This window comes from Thunnus albacares, chromosome 11 (assembly GCF_914725855.1).
Source record: "Thunnus albacares chromosome 11, fThuAlb1.1, whole genome shotgun sequence".
NCBI classification, from domain to species: Eukaryota; Metazoa; Chordata; class Actinopteri; order Scombriformes; family Scombridae; genus Thunnus; species Thunnus albacares.
Window position 1 is genome coordinate 5818700 of NC_058116.1, and position 24158 is coordinate 5842857.

The following is a 24158-nucleotide window of genomic DNA, read 5'->3' on the forward strand; positions in this document are numbered from 1 at the left end:
CATATGTATTGGTGTATACAGCAGGTGTAGGAACCACAACACAAAAGTCTAATTATATACACAATACACATTAAAGATGTCATATTGGTTTAGACTGAAGTCCAGCAGGATACATAATATACAATATGATCGACATTGTGTCATAAAGCCCAATATTACATTCGACAATTAAGTCCACATGCAGCTGGTCAATAGACACAAAAGACAGTTCTGGGGAACCTTAATGCTTGGAGGTGGAGGTTGTGATGGATGGTAAGTGTACAAACGGTCCTGTCTAACAGTCAACGTTGGTTCCTTTGAACCATGAAGACAATCCTTCCTCAGCTGTCTCTCATGTCAAAGCCACATGGTTTGCTGACCCACCTGTCCACCTGAACTCTTCCTCAAGTCACTTTTACAAACAACCAGTGCTTTTATTTTTCTGGTGAAGACAGTCTCAGATCTCATCCAGTAGATTGTCTAGATTGAGATACAGGATGTTCTGTTTCATTGTTAGAGTTGTTTTCTTCACTTAGTGCCTGTTGAATACAGCATGAGAGTGTGGTGAAAAGACATCATCTTTTAACCAAGTTCAGTTTTCAATGAATGAAATCCCCATCTGTAGCTGACCTCTCACATCCCAGTAGAACAGGGTTTTTCTGCACAATTAATGATGATAAAAGAAACATAAAGACACTGAAAACAAAATAATTATTTAAAAAGATTTTAATTGTTTTCATAATTGCATAAAAAGCCACAACCAGTATCAGCTACCAGCATTACAAAGGACATCATGACAAACGTCTGACTCCAGTACAGTGCTTATATGTTGTAATTGACTGACTTTATATTGACTCATCTGTTGAATAGTTTTGGTTTACATTTCATCTAAAATAATTTGATAATTTCCTCACAACAGCAAGTGTTTCCTGAGTGAAACCGCTAATTATCAAGTAAAATTCACAAACACTGATGGCCTCTGCTAAAGAGATCTGTCAGCTGCTGAACAGACGTCATTTAAAAATTATTTTCAGGAAAGTGTCATTAGATGATATAGTAAGACATAATTACACAAAATCTATATTACATTGTTTAATTATGATATGAGGGATGTCATAAGAAATGGTCTCAATCAGGTTTTTTGCAACTTTCAACTATCATGAAATCTTTAGCTAAGACATTAATCAAAATAAAGGTTTTTATGGATCTGTTGCATTTTGCAGAGGTTTTGTTTTGTTTTATCTGTCTGCTTCTTTTAGTTGTTTGAAACATTGGAAATTGGTTAATGAAGCTCTTCTGGCAAAAGCTGTAAACATCTAATTTATAGAAATCTCTTTAGAAAGGCAGAGCAGAAGCAAAAGGTCATCAGCACAGCAGAGAAAAGTTTTAAACTCACACACATACAAACTGATTTGCCTTTTGCAAAATCATAGTTTGCTTTGAAAAAGCATTTTTACATATTATACACCAGCATTTTTCTCACAGATCCACCGCAGAGAAGCATCACATGACAGATCATTCCAGTTGTCTTCAGTATTCTTGCCAGATATGATATGTGCACAGTCCTCTTCACCGACCTTCGGAACTCCATTTCCATTATCAGGCTGATTTGACCCCCAGTACCTACAGGTCAGTGAACAAGAGAATCGTGACACTTAATCTCTGACATGAACACAGTCCTTCACACAAATAATATTTCTTCACAAACATCACAGAATGGAATTTCTTATATCTTGCATAATGTGCCTTAGTATAGTTTTGAGCCATAAAGTAGCAAATTGAACAGTGCTGCAGGTTCACCGTAGTATTTTTCCTAAATGTAAATTTACAGTCATCAAATAGCAACAAAGGAGCCTCCTGTATAAATAAACACCCCCATAGTGTTCTGGTCATCAGTTACAGTACTGTGTAAAAGTTTTAGTTCCACCATAGATGTTGAATTCTACCAGATTGCTCAAGAATCGAAAAGTAAACTGATTTATGACATTTTTATCTATTAATTTATGACTGTTTGGTTAAGTGTAAAACTTGACTGTGGACCAGAAACCCTCTCACATGCACCATGAAATGGTAGTTTGGTTTGATTTTTTTCTCATCATTATCATTTTGCACTGATGATTTAACCAGAAAAGCTTCAGACCAACCTGGAACTGCCAGTCACCTCACATTGTCTTTGATAGAAGATCTAATACATATCACCAACCCCTAATATACAGCAGTGTTTGTGTATGTTGTCAATAAACAACCAACTGAAGCCAAACCTTAAAGTCAGTGGTGTTCCATCAGTCCATTTCCAGGTTCCCTCTTTGTCTCTGTCAGTCAAACCAATCCAAATCATAGTTTCTACCTCAGTGAAGGTAGACAAGAATGTCTGTTTTCAATAAAGAAGGGAAAAAAGTCATACTATTTATATTGTTGTTTGAACAACACTATGTAGTTTACATAGGATTACTCTGAACATAATTGATAATAATGAATTTAACTATTTTTATTATTATTATTGTTATTGAAATATACTAGTAATAAAATCATATTTTTTTCTTCTTTAATAAACTTAAATTTTAGATTTTTTTGAAAAACTTTTTTGACGTGCCCTTTTGTTTTGTTTTGTTTTTAGAATCTCATCTGCACAGTCCTTCTTTACTCCTTTAATGTCAGACATCATCATGTTTTTTCTTAAACTGATACACAGATCTGTACTGATTAAATACTTACAGTGTATGAGTGACTGCTTCTGGAGTTTGATTAAAACATAGTGAAAGCTTAAAAGAATGTTAGCTAGCTTGCTAAAGATGAAATGAAATACTTTGATTTTAAGGCAAATGTGCAAACTTAAGAATACCAGCAAAACATGCTACAGAGCAGCACAAGGTCATTCAAATCATTTGAATTATTGTTGTCAAGGTGTTGAACACCAATGATCCATGAAAATAAATAAATAAATTAATTAATAAGTAAGTGTTTTAGCTTTTTTTTAAGGTACAGGAAGATTGTAATTAGGTACAGTTTCTTTGCAAACATTCAAACAAACACTCTGTACCTGTTCTTCAGTGCTGTCTATAACCACCAGATCTGCTCCTTTCTGTCTGCAGTCCTGACTGCTTCTTGACCAGGAAGCACGCCTACTTGAGAAGAAATAACAGGAACATCTGAACATCCTCCATCCTGCAGGACAAGTTTTCTCTGTAACACACAACATTAGAAATTAGACAAGAATCAAGTCTGTCTGTTTCCAAAGTATGAGGGTTAAAACAACATAACATGTGACTAGAGTTGACTTGTTGATATTCTACCAACTATGGAGCATTTCTGGTGCTGATTTTTAGCTGCAGTTCTGTGGTATGAATACAATTTTTGTGATTATTGCATTTTTCAAATTATTTTGATGACATCAGTTTTTATTTGAAGATAATGGATCAAACTGTTGATTTCAGCTCATTCTTTCTGTGTCTCCATGTCAGATTTTGAGGCGGGATACTAACACTGGATGACACCACAGAAATAAACACATATACGTTTATCAAAATCTCAAATCTCAAAATCTCCCGCTCACGTTCTTTGACAGCTAGTTTGACTCACTGTTGGATCATGAGCTCAATACCAAGGTTTGGCCAGCAGATGCCTCCCTTTGAATGTATAAAATGCTTTGAAACCATTCTCAGCAGTTTTTCCAAAGCGAGTGGCAAAAGCTTTGTGTCTCCAATCACAACATGCTTTAAATCATCATACAAGGATCTCACAAAGCTCAGCTTTCACACCACCAGATGAAAGTAAAATTTGAATCAACAAAAATTCATGTAATACCACCACTAACATTACATTTGAGTCAGAGTCTTGCACCAGGTAGTTCAAAAAATCGTCAATCCTTTAATCCTTTTATAAAACTTTAAATCAGCCTACAGTTAAACCAGTGATCTTTGTGCTATTAAGCAAACATCTGTTTATCCTAGTTAAGGCTAACCTGACTTGTTTTTTGGTCATGTGAAAGTAACAAATAAAGTATTGTTAACTGAGTGTGTAGTCTGTTGATTATAGGTCAGGTTTCATGTTACATTAACAGGTCAAGTCAGGTGCAGGTCTCTAAAACTGGACTCGTGAGTGCTTTGTTTTGAATAAGACAACCAGAGATTGTCTGAAGCACTTCTGAGTAATGTTGGACCAGTGGAAGAGAAAACATCCTTCTTCAATAAAAGTATACACTAGATCAGTAATTCTTTGTTCTTAAGAAAATAAAAATATCTTAGCTATTTCCTTAGATTATAACATCTATTAAATGTAAGAAAAAATGTTAACGTTCCCACTACAATCATAGTTTTGTTACTGTACACAACATATTGATACACAACATATTGATCTTCCATAAATACTAGTTTTCAATCAGCAGCATTTGTTATGATTTTTGGCTACAGACCAAAAATATGACAACCTGAAAGCCACCTTAACATTTAGGGATGCTGTCTTAAAACACAAATAGTTAAGTAAGTAGTTAATTCCGAGATACTGAAGTAGGATACTTACTATGCACTTTGAAAATTACACAACATTGCTTAACATTAATTGTTTAGTTGTTGTTGTTTAATTGAACTATGTCCTGATTACTCGGATCAAATAAGGTGCTTGAACTTATGATATAACTAATGATATACAAGCCACGTTATGTTCACTTTGAAGTCAGATCTTTTGTATATTTGGTTAAAAAGTAAAACTTTTCTAGACGTCTACTGTACTAACTGTACTGTCTGTGCTTTACTGTGCTGAATGATGTATGTGCAGTTTGTTTTCACATTCATCATCTGAAGGGGAAAGTCTCTCTGTGCTCACCTTCTCACCTTAAATCTGAGTTTACCAGCATGATTTGTGACATCACAAGTAGTTTGGAAGCTAATCCTGGTCAAGTGATGAATTACCTCAGAGTGATGTGGAAACATTTGTTTCAGGATCATTTTAGTGGCAATTTTCAGGGTTGAACAAAGTTAACTACATGTGATACACATAACTATTTGAGTAACACCTCTTTTACACCCATGTTTATAATGCATTATAAACATATTTATAATGCATTATAATCTTCTTATAGCTGTATAATTATGTTATAAGCACTCATAAATATTCATAATGCTTTATAACAATAATCATAACACATAAAGCATTTTATAATGACTTATAAGGCCAAGTATCATAATACTTCATTGCTGGTCACACGCTGACATTTTTTGCAAGGGTCATAGTGTTTTATAATTCTCATAGTTGGAAAACAATATAATCACTGTTATAATGCATTAAAATGTGATTATAGGTTACTCTAGGTGGTCATTGGGTGTTTTAAGTGAAGTAATGAAATTCTCGAGGTATGGGCAGATATAATACATTACACGCTGGTTATAAGTCACTATGAGTGGTCATTGTTTGCTTTAAGTGAAAAATATCATTAAACCTATGCAAGAACACAAAACATTGTAAAATTCATTTATTTGTGTAAAGGGTCATAACAGAAATTGAGTACTCCGATGTGACAACTTTTTGATGATGAACAACTGAATGATGGACATTTACATTTGACTAATGTAATGTTTCCCCAAAAAACTCACTAAATTGACTCAAGTGATAGACAATACCTGAAACAATTCTACTTTACCTGTAGCTGTATACTTTACTTTTATGTAAATGTTTGATCAACAGAAGTGACTCCTTAAAAAAATAGCACTGGTGTTAATACTTGGTAAGTCTTAGTCTTTAAAAAAGGGATATTTCACTTTAGTAGAACTTGTCAAAAATCAACAGTCTTACCTCTGTCTAAAGTCATCTACAAATAAGCTAGTGTCCACTACTGTCCCTGTCATCTGCTGTCAACACCACCATTCCTCCCAGGTGCCAGGCTCCTCATTCACTTCAACTCATTTTGAGGACCAAGTCTAAATATAATACTTATGAAACATACATATTCTATGTAATATATTTTTCTGTGTCAAAGTTACTTGTTTTTTTGAGCCAATATAGCCAATTTTCAAATTATGAGTGTAGGCAGTATTTCTCACTTACATTAGTGAATTGTAAATGTCCATCATTCAGTTGTTCATTGTCAAATGGGAGTACTCACTTCATTGTGTGTTATGACTCGTTGAACAAATTAATTTTAAAACATTTTGGGCCCTATCTTACACCCGATACAAAGCATCGCCAAGCACAATGCAAGTGTCTTTGCTAGTTTAAGCACCCACATAGTTTAAATAGCACTACCACTTGTGCCCATCTCAGCGCCCATTGGCGTGTTGGTCTTAAAATGAGGTGTGGTCGGGCGCATTGTTGGTGCATTGCTATATTGAGGCAGCGGAAATCGATTTCGTTATTGAGCAACAAAAACCTGATCTGAGGCCGATGGTGCAGTATTTCACTGTTATTTTTAAGGCGCATTATCAAGACAGTAATATGCCTACATCGGCAGGTGAACAACGCGCATACAAACACAGACACACAGCAGCGCACAAACATGCAAAGATCACAGAAAGGATTATAATGTGAAAGATTATTATTGTGTACATTAACATATTTTTAAAAAATACATGTCATAATGTTTAGTCCTAATATGTATCAGAATTAATTAATTGCAGTAATGACAGACGAAATTGTCTAATTATTTGACCATATCGTGGCAATACACGGAGGTATTTAAACAAACCTGTCAGGTTGACGGTGTGTGTCAAGACCAAGCAAACGGATTTCAACAACAGATCAGACATGGATTTCCTGCTCATCAATACATGAGGACATGAGGAACACATGGGGAAATAAATTAAGTGAAAACAATGATTAATCTAAAGAAGGAAAGAATGGTGCACAGCTCTTAGCTGCTGCCAGCAGCAGGATCAGCACCTCGGAGAGCTGATCAAGTCCTGACAACTGTGTATGATGATTTTTTACATGATTAAAATTAATGACTTGATTTTTGGACAATATTTAACAAATAATCTTTAACATTTGAGATTATAGTGATCAGGTTTCCATACTTTCAGCAATTAAAACCTTGTAGGGAGGCAGGGTCCAGGAGCAGGTGTGATCGTAATGGATTGTGCGCTTTCACACATGAACATGAAACAATGAATGCACGTTACTTATCGCTGATTATTAAAAAAAAAAAAAAAAAAAGCTCATAGAAAGACTGCGTGCTATTACTTTGAAATACGGAAATGACGTCGTCAGCAGGCGATCACGCGCTATCCGAAAATGGCTGAGTGATACGTGTGGATTTTCAATCATACCAGCGGAAAATTTGTTTCAAAACTCTGTGTGTGTAAAAAGCAAATTCACACATGTAAAACAAATCCACAAATCCACAGATCCACAAATTTTTTTTCGATTCACAAATAAAAATGAGTTCACAAATGCCTATTGAAAAGTTGTAAATGTTAAGATATTCACTAATACTTTTCATTTATTTGCAAATTGAATGTATTCACAGATATTTTTTTTTATTTGTTGAATTTGTGTATTTGCAAATCCGTTTTATATTTGCAAAATTTTAGTTTACAAATCTTTTTTTGCATTTGTGGAAGGTGTGTATATTTACAGATTACACATTTACACACAGATTGGCGATCTGTTCACACAAATCATTATGAAACAAATCTATCTCCATACGCCTGGCGCTGCGGCCATTCTTCTGCTGTTAAACTAGCCAAAATGAATTTGGACACACCGTAAATACACTTGTGCCATGCGCTTCAGACCGTGCGCTTAGATTGTTAAAATAGGGTCCTGAGTGTTTTTGCATAGATTTAATGATATTTTTTTTACTTGACTTAACAAGCAAACAATAACCACTTAGAGTAACTTACAATCACATTTCAAGTTACAACAAACTTGTTGATAAGTTATATAATTAAATTATATAATTAAAAGGAAAGATTCCCACATCATCTTCTATTTTCAGCATAGTGTTCTCTGTAGGTGCTCTTCTACAATGTGTGTGCAGTACTGTATAGCCAGAGATGTCACTCACTGTGTACAGACAAACTCTGAAGCTTTTCCATGTCTATGGTTCTTCCAGTGAGGTTGGTAAGCAGCAGGTCTCTCTCTTCAGACACGGAACAAAGCTTGTTATTGCTGTCCTGGAGACGCTTAGCCAGGTCGTTTATGATATCTTCAGCTGAACTGCGCACACTGTGGTCTGAAATAAATCAAAAGACATGTCACATTTATGTTTATTCAGTCACTTATATCAAATACCATTTTAAAACTTTTAAAATGTGCATTTTCAGTAATTACAGCTTCCAGTATCATTTTAAAGCAAATAGCTGTCAGGAGTAGCGGAGCAGGTGGACCCAAATGTAGGACAAAACAACCAGAATGAACTGAAAGAAGTCTCCTTAATACAGCTAAACCAAACCAGACTGAACAAAGCAGAACTTTACAGAACAAAGGATCCAACAAGACTGAACTGAAACACAGGACTGAAATACTAACTGAAATAATGAGGAGATGAGGTGCAGGTGGGCAGGTGGGCAGAGAAACTCGAGTGAGGGGAATGAGGAGATGAAACAGAAGAACGTAAAAGAAGCTGATTTCTGGTAAAAGGGCAGGACTGATGAAGATGATTCAGGCAGGTGAGAAGGGAAGAGTGGAGGGAAAAGCAGGCTGGGAACACAGGAGGGAAAACACTGGGCAAACTGGATACAGGAAGAGTGCTGGGCTTTGAAGTAAATTTGACATAGTGGCCAAACCGGGTAATTGCAACATCACATGATGCACACTGGCCCAAAAAGATTTTTTCCATCAACTAACATTGTGAGAGAGATGTGTTGGGCCGTGGCTACAAGTTTGGCTATCAGCAATAATGAACGATTATCAAAGATAATCGTTAATTATTAAAATCAATAAAATTATTAATAAGAATTAATAATAACGGGGCACCACCCTGGACTCAGGGAAAAAGATAGCCAATTCAGTCTCAAAGTGTACTAATCTATGAATTTGGGACTTTGATTAATAATTAATTTAATAACTATTAACAAAATCACCATATCAATAGCTAGTTAAGGTTGAAGGATTTGGAGTTCTTTACAGAGCAGAGGTTGGCAAAACTCATTCTTGTGCAACATTAAAACAGACAACAGGTATATCCAAAAGCATTTATTTAACAAAAGGGTAAAAGCAACACACAATACTAATCTAGCTAAGTGTACCTATATACAAGTGTGAATGTGTGAGTGTGTGTGTGTGTGTGTGTGTGTGTGTGTGTGTAGGGAAGACAATAGCAAGATGGCTGCAGTCACCTGGTGACTGAGCACATGGCATGCCGACACGTTGGCTGATAAAGGGAACTACAGGGATAAAAGGCCAGACCATGTGGTGTCTTGAACCACATGTGCTGCCTGAACCAAAGTTTGCCAAACTAGGTTTTAACCTCTTAACTGTGTGGTTCTCTATTCAAGGCCAAATGGTGTATGCTAAAGGTGCCAGGTTAAGATGAGGTTAGTTGCATGCAAGGCCTAGTTACTGGATGTAACATGTGTTAAGCATGCTATCGTTAACCTAGCGGTGTGGCTATGCAGTAACCTGACTATAGGCAACAAGGACATCACAACAACAGTTCAATGTATAACCTTAACCAAATCAATACACGTACAGTACATTGTTTGAGTTAAACATTCTTGCTTAGCCGTACTGTGCTTCACTGTGTTGCTAGGCTATGCCCAGTTGTTACCAGTCCATGAAGGAAGAGATGCTTTGTGGTGTCCTGCTTTGTAGCTGGTGAATCCGTGGGTGAGTCAGGCTGAGAAGGCTTTGGCTCTGAAGCTGAAAGATGCAGGCGTTGCTGGGGAGAGAGCACTCCAGTCGTGCAGAGGGCCCAGGTCACTCCTTGGTGTAGAGTTAGCGGCAAGCTAACTCCATTCCGCGGCTCCTGTACTTGTTAAACTGGCCAGCAGACTTGTGTGTTAGCTGCTGGCACAAGGAAACTTAGTTTCTGAGTCTTAGGCAGGCTCTCGCGTCTTCTGCTGTAAAGAAGACTGTGTGTGTCTGCTGTGAGCAGGCCACACAAGAGAGCAGAGAGCTGCTCCAGCAGCTGCTGGAGGTGTGAAAGAGAGGAAGGAGCTGCTCCTGCTGCAGCTCATGGAGAAAAGAGAGCGAGAGATAAGAGGGGAATCTCTAGTTTTGATAACCTGGATCCATGGGTGGAGCTTCACACTTTGGGTGCGAACCCCCAGGGCTCAGGTTTCTTGGAGTCTTGAAACATGTGGTAAACTGTGGTCCAAATGTAGTCCCAACAGATGTTTGTAAATCACTGGATACATATTTTGAGCGTCACAACCCCTGTGAAATGACTGGTTTCACTCTCATAATTTGATCCGTTCGGTCCAATACATTTTGAAAGTCTAGAAGAGCTACACGATTGAATTGTTTTATCCCCATTCAAGTTAGCCAGAGGGCTAAACCAGAAGTAGCCGGCCCGGCCATTGCAAGTTACTAGTGCCTTTGCTCTATGGGCCACACAGGTGGCTTCATGCACCACTGAGCAGTGGTGAGGACAAGCCTCCTTGAACGCCCCTAGGGGGTCTTACCTCTTTCCTTTCCTCATGGAAAGCTTCATTAAAAGGCTCTTGTTGGTTTTGACCTGATTCAAAAGAATGTTGTAGTTCTCCTTTAACATCTACCAATTCTTCCTCTTTGGTTTCAGGTTGCTGATGGGACACCTTAGCTCCGTCCCTGGCTATCTGTAGTTGCTATCGTATGTCTCGTATGTACCATTGGTCAGCTTCTCTAAATTTGGCATAGACTCCGACCTTAGCTTTCAGTTCTTTTATTTCCTCTACTGCCCACTTAAGGAGGTTATCAGGCCTGTCAAGTCGATCTATTGTTGTGGCAAGCTCATGATTACATTCTTGGAGGGATTGTTCTAGCCTTTCGCTCTTTCCCTTTAACTCAGCTTTCCCTCCTTCTTCTGGAGGCTCACTAGCACCCTCATCTGGTGCATTACATTGAGCCTGCGGCGCTTCTGCTCTGGCTAAAGCCTGTTCAAGTTGCTGTCAAAGGGTTTTGTCCCCTTCCTGTAGTCGTGCAGCTTCTCTTTCAGCTGAGCTGCAAAGCCAGGCACCAACTGTTCAGTCATATACCCCAACACTGATTCCAGGTTCTCAAAGAAGTCTCTTCAACTTTAGGATTCAGACGTGGCTGGACTCGCCATGTCTGATTTAGTATGATTAGGCTTATAGGTAGTTTGGTTAAGGCAGACATAGACTGTGCGATTTCTTCTGGCAATTGCCTATAATATATATATTCATAAAAGTACAGTATGCGTTTTTATGAATAAAATAAATAATAAATAATCTGCTGGACTAATTTTTAAAAGTACATATTTGTGAAAACTTTATATAGTAGTTGTGAGCCACATAAAAGCTTGTTATCTTTTATCCTTATAATCTTCCTTGACATAGTGGTCGAAAACAATTTTACTTTATTTTTTTACTATAATGCAAAAAATGTTTTGGTGTGTCACGCCACTGTAAGGTCAAAAGTTTAACATCCCCCCCCCCCCCCCCCCCCTTCAGTAAACTTTCAAAATGACCAGTCGTCAAAAGTCAGGAGCTCAGAAAAGGAGAGAAATGAAAAAGAGAAAGTGATCAGAGGTGCAAAGGGACTTTATGATGAGGTATTTGAAGAAAGATATTGAAGTGGAAAATGCACCTGCATACAAGTCCAGCCCCACCTGCATTAGGGGTGAAGGGTATTAACAGAAAGCTTAGCTTAAACATGTGGCAAACACAGCCACTAATAGCTACCACCTAGCTTTAACTTTAACATCCAATTATTAGCTTGTTTAAAATCTAACACAACATGTCCTGACAGAAGCAGCTGAGTCTGGAGATGGAAGTAGCTGCATCAGGGAGGAGGAGAGACCCAGCCTGAAGATAAGTGGAGTGGGAGAGGCTAGCTGTGCTGGAGAGGAAAGGGAAGAAGACACAGCAGCCGCCCTGGAGTCAGAGCAGCAGGCGGATGATGCGAGCACAAGTGAAATAGCATCAGAGACTAATTATAGTGATCCTTGGTTTATTCTTTATACTCTTCATTTAAATGAGTTGGGCAAAATCTGGACAAATAGACATGGGGCTGCTTTGACCAGCATGATGAAGTGAAATAGAATGATAACTGTTCACATAGCACTGATGGTTAAAATTTATAATATGACTGAAAAAATAAAATCCGCATTTTGTGGATTGTAAAACATCATTATGATAATTGCCAATTAATGGAAAGTAGAATTGAAAAGGCAATTTTATTGTTCCCAGTATTTCTTTTTGCATGTGAAAACAGCTGCATCTAAATAAAAAGAACTAAATGTAAAAAATAATAATAATCAAAGAAAAGAAAACAAGATAATACAATCTACAGTATAGTAATTTTGTTTTTAATTTTAGTTTTATTTATATGCGTTATAGTAGGATTTGTAACTGCAAATGTGGATAGTGTGTGGGTGATTGTGATTTTAAGCCAAACGGTGCATCATGTTGACCATCTTATTTTCAATATCCAGAAATTCAACTTAAAGCCCTTATGTGTAGACTTTTATGCAGATATAGTATATTTCAAATGATGGCATACGCGGCTTTTTGTAGAAACATTAGACAGTCTGATGAAAATCTTCCTGGGTAAGAGTATGAGTTGAGGTTATCTCCTAGAAAACACTGCATCATGTCAGGGAGAGCCCTGCTTTTAAATTGGACAAAAAGGGTGAATGTGAATGTGATCAGCCACGACTGTCACCAACCTCTGAAACCAACCTACCTATAATGTACATGATAGTTTATGATAATGGGTTCTTTCTACTCCCTCTGGCCATGAAAATACCAAGGTGAGTCAGCCTTGACTGCATTACCTTTTTCATGAAAATTGAATCCTGCCTGCCTTGACCCACTCTGTCTTGACAAATTCTGAAGCCTCTGCTTTTTAGTCATTTCAATGAGGCAGGGCTTGACATTAACCTCTTGAGGCACTTGTCCATCGGACAAGTAAATTTACCTTTCACTTGTCCAGGCACAAAAGTCACCTCTCAATTTACTTTTTTCATTTTGTTTGCAAATGCAGAACGCAGAATTCAGATGAACAAACAGTTGACAGCAAACAGTGTCAACATATGAATAATTCAATTTATGAATTTTATTGAAGCCATTACTTCCCGCCTTGAAATGAAACAAGTGCACAAAAATTAGGTAAATAAACATCAACAATATTTATTTACCTAATTTTTAAATATTACCAATATTTATTTACAACAAATAAATAAATGGAGGCTTTATGGATGGATAGATGGACCGATCAGTCTTGATCTTAAAAACAAATCTGGATTCTCACACGGTGTATATGGTCCTGAATACAGATCAGTTTTTGAAATATAACAAAATAACAAAACTGACTTATGGGGAATTCATTTGCTCAAACCTAAAGACAACAGTTTGACTGATAGATGAATCAGTCTGATGAACAATGAATCAGCATTTTGTTGACTAATAACTGAAACTATCTGTTAGTTTTAGTGCTGTGTTTACAACAGTTACTGAGGTCAACAACCTTTTAACGGCTTAGGAAAACATCATGTCAATAGAGCTGTTGTGTGGTGTTAGTAACGTTACCTGTATTAAAGATCTGTGAGTCCTTTTATAGCAGGGTTTAATCTTGTACTTTGACTTTTGTTTGTCAGGATGTCCTTTAGTTTGGATAACAGATTGTGTTTTTAAAAATATTTACCAGAACAGTCATTCATCTAGACCTTACTAGTTTTTTCTGCCTCCTGCTTTGAATGTGTTCATGTCTCTCCATCACCTGATGCCTGGGCTGCTTTTATGTGTTTCTCTCTCTCTTTCTCTCTCTCCTTAAACTTTTTCTTTACATCTTGAAACAGTTGCACCTTCTTCCTCACTTCTGTCTCCTCTCTCTAGATTCCTTCACTCACTCTGGAAATATTAAAAACTTCCTTTTAAAAATCTGACAGAGCATGAAGCACAACTTTAACTATTGTTATTTGATGCCGCACATGTTAATGTCATATATGATCTTCTGAACTCTGATTCATTCGTCTGTCTCATGAAAGCGGCTCCAGTCTGCCTGCTAGCTTCAACGCGGAGGGTTCGTTTGTTTTGAACACCTGCGTAGCAGGAGCTCATGGTGCTTTGTTGGTCAATGTTAACAGTAACAAACTGCGGTAGGAAGCCAGTCTGAGCTAACAGTTGTAAAGTCATTAAAGTTTGTGTAAACGCTATTTCTGAATTTGAGAGGTGGCTAAACGGCATTTAGCTGCTAGTATACGTTACATTTGTTTTTATTTGTTTCTTTCGGGAGGTGCAGGGGATAAGGCAATGGTAGTGAAAACACTGCACATAACGTGAAGACACGTTTTTTAAATGACTTTAACTTGTCCAATGGAGCAACTAAATTTCTCTTCCACTCAACCCACTTGTCCAGGACAAGCCTGTCGAAACAGCAAATACCTTATAAATTCATATCATGTAATATTACAAAATATCAACACAAGTCCAATTGTTTCCTAATTTTGCCCCATGACGACAGCTGACGCTCATGATTTTAAATCAGTCTATTAAATATCTCTCTCTCTATCTCTGGTGCAACTCTGACACACAGTAGGTCATTTTCTATTATTACCACAGTACTATGGAGCATTCATTCATTAGTTTACCAAAAACATTTGTACAATGATGAAACAATGACAAAATACAAATTGTACAATCACTCAATTCACATCTTGGAGAGAAAAGAATTGTTCCTTCTCTCTAAGATGTGAATTTTTGTTAAAATATTTGAAAAAAGTCACATTCCTCAGGAAAATCTTTTTATCTCATCTATTTAAAAATGTGTATATTGTAGTCAATGTTGTATTTTTATGACACTTAAACAAATTTAAACAGTAATTAAGACCAACGCAAACCAGAACAAAGTCAGGACATCATCTTTCAGAGTAGAATAATCAGCTCCTATAATCATGAGTTCAGTCTGACTTAAACTTCTGAATGTTAACCAGACTCACAGTAGACGCTGAGGCAGATGAATCCAGCCAGCAGGAAAACACTCAGCAGCCCCAGAAAGACAAGAACAGCTCCATGAAATCTCCTCTCTGAAGTCTTCGGACCTGAACAGAGAAAAGACCAGTGAATCCAATCAATCATACAATTAAAACATACTATTCACAGCTCAGTCTGTCAGCCTCTCTGTCTGACTGAATATTCTTACCTGTCTGAATTGTTGAATGTTTGGTATCAACATAGATTCCTTCCATTGCTGAAAAGCAACTACGGTATTTTCTAAAAGGACAGCTGTGTAGCACTGGCTGCTGTACATGTACTGTAGAAGATGACACTGTCTTTCCTTCACAGTGTTTGGCTGGACCAGCCACAGACCAGCCCTATATAACCACGACTGAGGGAGTGAGTGAGTGAGTGAGTGCATTATGAAGTTACACCACTGGTTGGCCGACTGAGTGTTGGAGTTTCCTCATTGGCTGATGATGGAATCAGAGGACAGCAGTAGCGTGATGCAGAGTGACTGTGTTTCCTGTTCTGAGTTCTGATGCTCTCAGCTCCGATGTTAAATACAGTGAAGTCAGCTAAACTCCTTTTTAAACAGACACGTACCAACGTCTCTGCGTCTCCTCCTCTACCGTCCAGTGTGAGTGACTCTCCAGCTGACAGCACTGTCAGCAGCCGGCAGGAGAGACAGTGCTAATACCAGGACACAAACTTTTTATCGCACTGATGTTTTCGCATCACAAACGATGAACAACAGCATTAAAACACGAGTCTTGCAGGTAAAACATGAGACTTGTAACTGTTATTATATGGTGGGTGTATTATATGAGGAAGTCTTTTAAAAACAGGCTAAGGGAGGAAACAGAAAGTACATCTACAAAGTACAACAACATGGTCAGTCAAGATAAAAATAATTATAATTATTACAACAATACATTAACATTAGAAAGCTATATGCAGTGCAATACTCTACTGTATAATACCCAATGAAACAAATAAATAATGCAAACATAGCCTGTTAATATTTGCAAAAATGGGGTTGACATCAGGACATTGTAATGGAGACAGACATTGATATGACAAACAACAGTCTAATTTGTGGTGACATGACTCGTCAGCACCTCATCTTGACTCCTTATATCAACTTGTCATCTTCAGCCACAGACACAACAGGAACTTTGTTCAGATCACTATCTGCACAAACACAGACACATGTCTGTCAACCGCGAGGCCAAAACTTTCCACACACTGAGGGAGAGATCGCTGCAGATGTTTTAAATGAACCACTTCCTTTTTAATGTTACATTATATGGTTATGTCGTGGGAAATCTTCACATGGGCCAATAAATCTTCAGGTCACCCACAACTTAGCATTAAACTCAAAACTTACAAGGGAAAGACTCAAAAAATACACTTGAAATTGGCAGAGTTCAATGTGAAAAGGTTTACTGTGCATACAGAGCAACACAAAGCAAACAGGGGCCTTCATCCCGGGATAAAGAAAAGCTAATGTAAAATCATAAAACATCATATTATATACCTTTCACAACCCCTCCTAATGTGGAGCTTATTTTCTAGACTCCACCTCATTTTCAACCATATTCAAAACTATTCTTCCATTATTGCTGAGTTCATTAGTGACCTTGACACTTTGGTAATGATCCAAGCATGATTCATCTTAGAAACAACGGTGTCTCAGACTTCTCTTAAATTTATCAGTTGCACCTGGCTCAGAGATAATAATGTCTCAACATCTTCCACATTTCTCAAAATAAAAACGGCTTAGTGGCCTTCAATCACCTCACACAGACAACCAAACTATTATATTACTAATTAACCTTCTAATTAACTTCCCTCTTATTGACATAAATGTTGTCTTTGTATATTCACTGGCACATCCATTTGTTCAAGGGAAGGCAGCCTCTGCCACACTTTATATATATATATATATATATATATATATATATATATATTTTATTCTATGATGATATATCAAAAATGATAATACAAGAATTTTATACAGATATGTTTGATGCTTTCTTTTCCAGCATATTCATTTACCCATTAAAGTATGTCTTAGTGGTTCTAGGTGAGTGTATTTTCACATTTTTGAGTTTTGTGTGCTGATAATCAGAAGAAATACTGTGAGAAAAAGGTATGGAGGAGGAATCTATTTCATACAGTCACTTCAGTAAAGATTTCTTCCAGGGCTTGAGATGTGGGAGTACTGTTCCAGGACATTTTGTTGTAATGTGGTTGCTGTTTTCTGCACTTGCTGCCCCACCTGTTGAATGTCCTCTGCATTTGAATTTGGGCTTTAGATCAAACCACAAGTTCAGACCTGCCAACCCTGGAAGAATTTTTTGAGTACCACTTCCGTGACCAGATGCAAATCACTGCTGTTCGTACAGTGAATTATTGTACATAAGTTGCACACATACACATAACATGTGTACATCATTTGTATACATGCAGCAGTCAAACAGACAAAAATGTGAGGGATGCACTGATATGAAAATTTTTGGTACCAATAACAGATTGTTTACAAAAATATGTTCAGAAGCTACTGCTGTTAGTTGGTCATTTATGCCTGTTTGTCTATTTGTCTTTCACCTGCCTAAACACAGCTTACTAAGGAACACAATTTCACTCAGGCTATACACTAACCTCCCACTACTGCTGCATTTATATAGTTTATATTGTTTACACCTCCACAAAAATCAAACTTTAAGCCAATTTGAAAATATGATTTTCAGCTAATTTGAAAAGATGATGACAATGTAGCTGTAAAACCCAAACCAGCCTAAACAGACTATTTTGTGGCTACGATGAAATAAATATTTTAGAGCTGGTTAATACAACAGTTCTCATTATAGGAAGGCTATTACTTAATGGTATGATGACCTAATATGATATGATACAGGCTGAATATGAACATAGCTGTTGAAACTGTAGAAGTCATCACATCCCTCCTTACATATTGTACTTAATTTGCAGTGAGGGGGTGTTTCCTTGGCAAAGTTATAGACTACAGTGCCAACACACACACACCTAGCTGGCCACAGGCCCATTCTGCCTTTTACACACTCGTACACACACACACACACGCCTCCTGGTAACTTTCTAGGTAACGTTAACGTTATTTTTGTGGCACATTAACTCACTTTTTTCCATCGTGCCACTGTTCCTCACATTACGGTTACGGGTTTGGCTGCAACAACAATAATTATGAATACACACTATCATGTTTTACAATCTGCGACACATGGACAATATATTCTAACCTTACTTTGCCGCCTTAAATGCCTGGTGAACAAGTGAGAAAGCTTGCAAATTACGTCAAGTTATTAACGTTAAACATTAACTTAACACAATTCACAATTTCAACTTTCCACATCCACCCCAGTCCGTCTACGTTTACAAAGGAGTTAAAAGTAGAGTCCTCACTTGAGGAAATAACTAGCTGGAGTGAAAAAGGGGATCGAGAGGTATAAAATCAGTGTCATGCTGCTGTTGATTTGCAGTCTCTTGAAATAACTTTACACATTTGTCAATCATGTCCATGACCATCCCATGGATGTATAAAGATAACTCCCTGCGCGTTCTATCTTCTATCAGATCTGTGATGAGCACAGTTGGTTATTAGCAATATTTAATAATTATAAGAGATAATTATTATTTATAAAATTAATAAAATTATTAATTTGAATTAATAATTATGGGGCACCACCCGCAAACCAGGACCAATAACCAAACAATAAAAGGTAGTCTCATAATAGAGTCCACCTAGAATGTTAATATCGGAGGGATATCAATATTCACAGGTGAACAAAGGTGACGTTTGCAGAAAAATGTGATGAATTAGGGATAAAGTCGTTTCAAATATCCACAGCAGCCGTGCGTAATGATCAGCTGTTGGAGAGCCTGTGCGTAATTCTCACTGAGGTCTGATGAGCGGAACGGACACAACTGTTGACGTACAAACGGAGGTATAAAGACCTTTACATCCATTTTTGTCTCACTGTGACAGCAAATGAGGCTCGTGCATGTGATTCCACAGTGTGTGACATTAAAAAAACAGAACCAGGTGTATCTGCGTCTTTATAAGTCTGGCAGATAATAATGTATGTGCATATTTCTGTCACATAATGCCACGTTGTGAAGTGAATTAAAGGTTAGTATATACGTTTTCATGAACACACTGTTTATCCGACAGAGATCATAAATACAGTGAAACAAAACACCGTACAGCTGATGCTGCTGTGCCACACGTCATATTTGATTTGACAACGCCGCTAGCTTCGCAACGCCCGCTGCATCCGTGGAGTTATTATAGGAAATAAAAGCCAATAAATAACACCTCCATGGCTGCAAACCATGGGATAATGGTGTCCCACTGTCCCGGCTTCATGTTCTCCACGTTTGAACAAATGGACATGGACAAATTATTTGAAAACATCTTTTGGGTGAATGGAATGTACTGAATCATTTGCGGAAAGAGATTTATTCCTCAAAACATTTTACTCCATAGTAAATGCCTTGCACAATAAACATTATAAAGATATTTTTTTATGATGCCATTTGTTTCACTTGTTTGTATGACGACGTTTACAACAACAAAAGCACAACGGGTAATGAACAAGATGGTAGTAGTCGCCTTTTTTGCGCCTGCTATCCTAGCCTGCGCCTGCTAAGCTTTTTTTGTGGAATACCTGATGCGGCCCAGCCTCACCCAGACTCTGCCTCCAGCGACCCCCAGGTAATTTGAATTTGAGACCCCTGATCTACATTGTGTCATAAAGCCCAATATTACATTCTACAATTAAGTCCACATGCAGCTGGTCTATAGACACAAAAGACAGTTCTGGGGAACCTTAATGCTTGGAGGTGGAGGTTGTGATGGATGGTAGGTGTACAAACGGTCCTGTCTAACAGTCAACGTTGGTTCCTTTGAACCATGAAGACAATCCTTCCTCAACTCCAACCAAGTAGTTTTAGTTAAGTAAACAAAAGAACAGCCGTCTCTCATGTCAAAGCCACATGCTTTGCTGACCCACCTGTCCACCTGAACTCTTCCTCAAGTCACTTGTACAAACAAGCAGTGCTTTTATTTTTCTGGTGAAGACAGTCTCAGATCTCATCCAGTAGATTGTCTAGATTGAGATACAGGATGTTCTGTTTCATTGTTAGAGTTGTTTTCTTCACTTAGTGCCTGTTGAATACAGCATGAGAGTGTGGTGAAAAGACAGATCATCATCATCATTATATGTTGTAATTGACTGACTTTATATTGACTCATCTGTTGAATAGTTTTGCTTTACATTTCATCTAAAATATTTTGATAATTTTCTCACAACAGCAAGTGTTTCCTGAGTGAAACCACTAATTATCAAGTAAAATTCACAAACACTGATGGCCTCTGCTAAAGAGATCTGTCAGCTGCTGAACAGACTTCATTTAAAAATTATTTTCAGGAAAGTGTCATTAGATGATATAGTAAGACATAATTACACAAAATCTATATTACATTGTTTAATTATGATATGAGGGATGTCATAAGAAATGGTCTCAATCAGGCTTTTTGCAACTTTCAACTATCATGAAATCTTTAGCTAAGACATTAATCAAAATAAAGGTTTTTATGAATCTGTTGCATTTTGCAGAGGTTTGATTTGTTTTATCTGTCTGCTTCTTTTAGTTGTTTGAAACATTGGAAATTGGTTAATGAAGCTCTTCTGGCAAAAGCTGTAAACATCTAATTTATAGAAATCTCTTTAAAAAGGCAGAGCAGAAGCAAAAGATCATCAGCACAGCAGAGAAAAGTTTTAAATTCACACACATACAAACTGATTTGCCTTTTGCAAAATCATAGTTTGCTTTGAAAAAGCATTTTTACATATTATACACCAGCATTTTTCTCACAGATCCACCGCAGAGAAGCATCACATGACCGATCATTCCAGTTGCCAGACCTCATATGTATACAGTCCTCTTCACCCCACTGTGGATCTCCATTTCCATTATCAGGCTGATTTGACCTCCAGTACCTACAGGTCAGTGAACAAGAGAATCGTGACACTTAATCTCTGACATGAACACAGTCCTTCACTGGAACATAAGAAAACTGAATGTGTCTCATTCTATTCATTGTACTTATTCTTCCTGGCAAGAAGTAGGGTTGTAAATAATATTTCTTCACAAACATCACATTAATGGAATTTCTTCTATCTTGCATGATGTGCCTTAGTATAGTTTTGAGCTATAGAGTAGCAAATTGGACGGGGCTGCAGGTTCACTGTAGTATTTTTCCTAAATATAAATTTGCAGTCATCAAGTAGCAACAAAGCAGCCTCCTGTATAAATAAACACCCCCATAGTGTTCTGATCATCAGTTACAGTACTGTACAGTTGGTGAAGTGTGAAACTTGACTGTGGACCAGAAACTCCGTCTCAGATGCACCATGAAATGGTAGTTTGGTTTGATTTTTTCTCATCATTATCATTTTGCACTGATGATTTAACCAGAAAAGCTTCAGACCAACCTGGAACTGCCAGTCACCTCACATTGTCTGTGATAGAAGATTTAATTTAACATATCACCAACCTCTAATATACAGCAGTGTTTGTGTATGTTGTCAATAAACAACCAACTGAAGCCAAACCTTAAAGTCAGTGGTGTTCCATCAATCCATTTCCAGGTTCCCTCTTTGTCTTTGTCAGTCAAACCAATCCAAGTTGCTACCTCAGTGAAGGTAGACAAGAATGTCTGTTTTCAGTAAAGAAGGGAAAAAAGTCATATTATTTATATTGTTGTTTGAACAACAATATGCAGTTTACATAGGATTACTCTGAACATATTTGATAAAAATCCATTTAACTATTATTATTATTGAAATATAATAATAATATAATCATTATCATATTTTTTTCTTGTTTGATAAACTTAAATTTTAGATTTATTTAAAAAAACTTTTTTGAGGTGCCCTTTTGTTTTTTCAAAATCTCACTTGTACAGTCCTTCTTTAATCCTTTAATGCATTATTGGTTGTTGTGTCTTGTTATTTGTACAAATAGATAAACTAAATGAAAACAAAACAAAACAAAAAAAATATTGACAGCACAAAGCTTAGTAGAAGCTAGTGGTGTAACAGAACGTAGTTGATCTGTGATCTGTATGAATCGCCTCCCACAGTTCAGCATGAATGTGAACTGTGGATAAACTGCAAAATGTAATGTCTCATTGGAGACAAAGTAAACAAACTGATGTAGCTACAAGTCATGGACAGACAGCGTGTCAATAACAGGATTTTGAAGAGCAACAACCAAACCAGCATCTAGTGGGTCCGTAGTGACATCTGCAGCTATGTTAACATGATGTTTAATGTGCTGCAGCTGAGCAGCTAATTAGTGATCTAGCTGCTGACTGACATTAACGGTGCACTTTTCCCTGGTGAATGTTTGTTTGGTGGCTCATTCAACAAGCTAAACTGCAAAACAAGACGTGTGCTCATGTTTGTAAGTTATCATCAAGTTTTGATAATGTGGACACAGGCTATTTTTTCATTCACTATCATGATTAAAAGAAAAAGGTATCATGCCTCATACTGCATTTTAATTTAACAATTTCGTACTGAATATTTGATATATTTTAAGGTTTTATTTAAACATTGGAGATTTTGAATATTTTCACAGAAGACCACTGGCAAAAGTTCCTTGCTTTAAGTCTTTTACAGAATAAATGGAAAGTAAAGTTATATTTGTCTCCTTTTTCTTTTTTCTCTTTTTCCGAAAAATGATCCGATCCGTGACTCAAAACCATGATACGATCTGAACTATGAGTTTTGTGATCTGTTGCACCCCTGGTGGAAACTGATTCCCCCAGACTGACCTGTATTTGTCCTCATTTACAAGCACATTTATGTAGTGACTGCTAATGCTAGTCTTTAGTCTTAGCCTTAGTCTGTCTTTCTCAAGAAGGAAATCAGGGAATAAGAAATGTCATTAAATTGTGCATAAATTACTGTATACAGAATTCCTGTTGCCAGATATCATCATGTTTTTTCTTAAACTGATACACAGATCTGTACTCATTAAATACTTACAGTGTATGAGTGATTGCTTCTGGAGTTTGATTAAAACACAGTGAAAGGTTAAAAGAATGTTAGCTAGCTTGCTAAAGATGAAATGAAATACTTTGATATTAAGGCAAATGTGCAAACTTAAGAATACCAGCAAAACATGCTACAGAGCAGCACAAGTTCATTCAAATCATTTGAATTATTGTTGTCAAGGTGTTGAACACCAATGATCCATATAAATCAATTAATTACTGAATTAATAAGTAAGTATTTTAGCTTTTTTCAAGGTACAGGAAGATTGCAATTAGGCACAGTTTCTTTGCAAACATAGAAACAAACAGTCTGTACCTGTTCTTCAGTGCTGTCTATAACCACCAGATCTGCTCCTTTCTCTCTGCAGTCCTGTCTGCCTCTTGACCAGGAACCAGACTCACTGGAGAGGAAATAACAGGAACATCTGAACATCCTCCATCCTGCAGGACAAGTTTTCTCTGTAACACACAACATTAGAAATTAGACAAGAATCAAGTCTGTCTGTTTCCAAAGTATGAGAGTTAAAAAGATACATATAAAGCACATAATTGGTTCACCATATTTTAGTGCATGACTCCTACTGTGAATTACATAACATGTGACTAGAATTGACTTGTTGATATTCTACCAACTATGGAGCATTTCTGGTGCTGGGGGAAGGGGGGAGGTAATGGGACAGAGTACACAGTAAACTCGGCAGTGACACATTTCTCTGTTCTGTATTTCTCTGTTTTGTGTCGTCAGGTTAGGCTAACCCATCGTTGCTAACTTTGGAGCTAAACTCCTTCACTTTTCCAGCATTTGGAGAAACAACACAGACTTTTTGGCATTTATGAACTGACACACTGTAGTCTGTACTGTACTGACTACTAACCTTTTCCTCCGCCCCGCTCACATCCACCGTCACTTCTCTGCCCCTCGCTCTTTCCCACTTGCTACGCAAACATACTCCTTAACGGAACCACGCGACCAGAGGTTTCCCAGGCAACGACAGAGATTGACTCACGTACCGGAACAGCGCTGCACAGAGACTCCCAAA

General features: G+C 37.3%; 1 protein-coding gene across 1 annotated transcript; it reads right to left on the reverse strand.

The window, feature by feature from the left end:
- Positions 1 to 432: 432 nt before the first annotated feature.
- LOC122992673 (CD209 antigen-like protein D) lies at positions 433 to 23766 on the reverse strand. The gene is made up of 5 exons (XM_044366547.1): positions 23748 to 23766; positions 23435 to 23577; positions 2241 to 2350; positions 1473 to 1602; positions 433 to 553 (listed from the first exon to the last, which is right to left on the reverse strand). Exons 2-5 carry the CDS (start codon positions 23549 to 23551, stop codon positions 512 to 514), a joined length of 399 nt encoding a protein of 132 aa, XP_044222482.1. The 5' UTR covers positions 23552 to 23577; positions 23748 to 23766; the 3' UTR covers positions 433 to 511.
- Positions 23767 to 24158: the final 392 nt, after the last annotated feature.

What these genes read in the sequence shown, in the direction of transcription:
- LOC122992673 (XM_044366547.1), bottom strand. Translation starts at nt 23,551, where the DNA reads ATGTTCAGATGTTCCTGTTATTTCCTCTCCAGTGAGTCTGGTTCCTGG. An exon ending in TAGACAGCACTGAAGAACAG is followed by an intron (nt 2,351 to 23,434) that starts GTACAGACTGTT and finishes TATTGAAAACAG; the next exon opens with ACATTCTTGTCTACCTTCAC. An exon ending in GGAACACCACTGACTTTAAG is followed by an intron (nt 1,603 to 2,240) that starts GTTTGGCTTCAG and finishes ACTGACCTGTAG; the next exon opens with GTACTGGGGGTCAAATCAGC.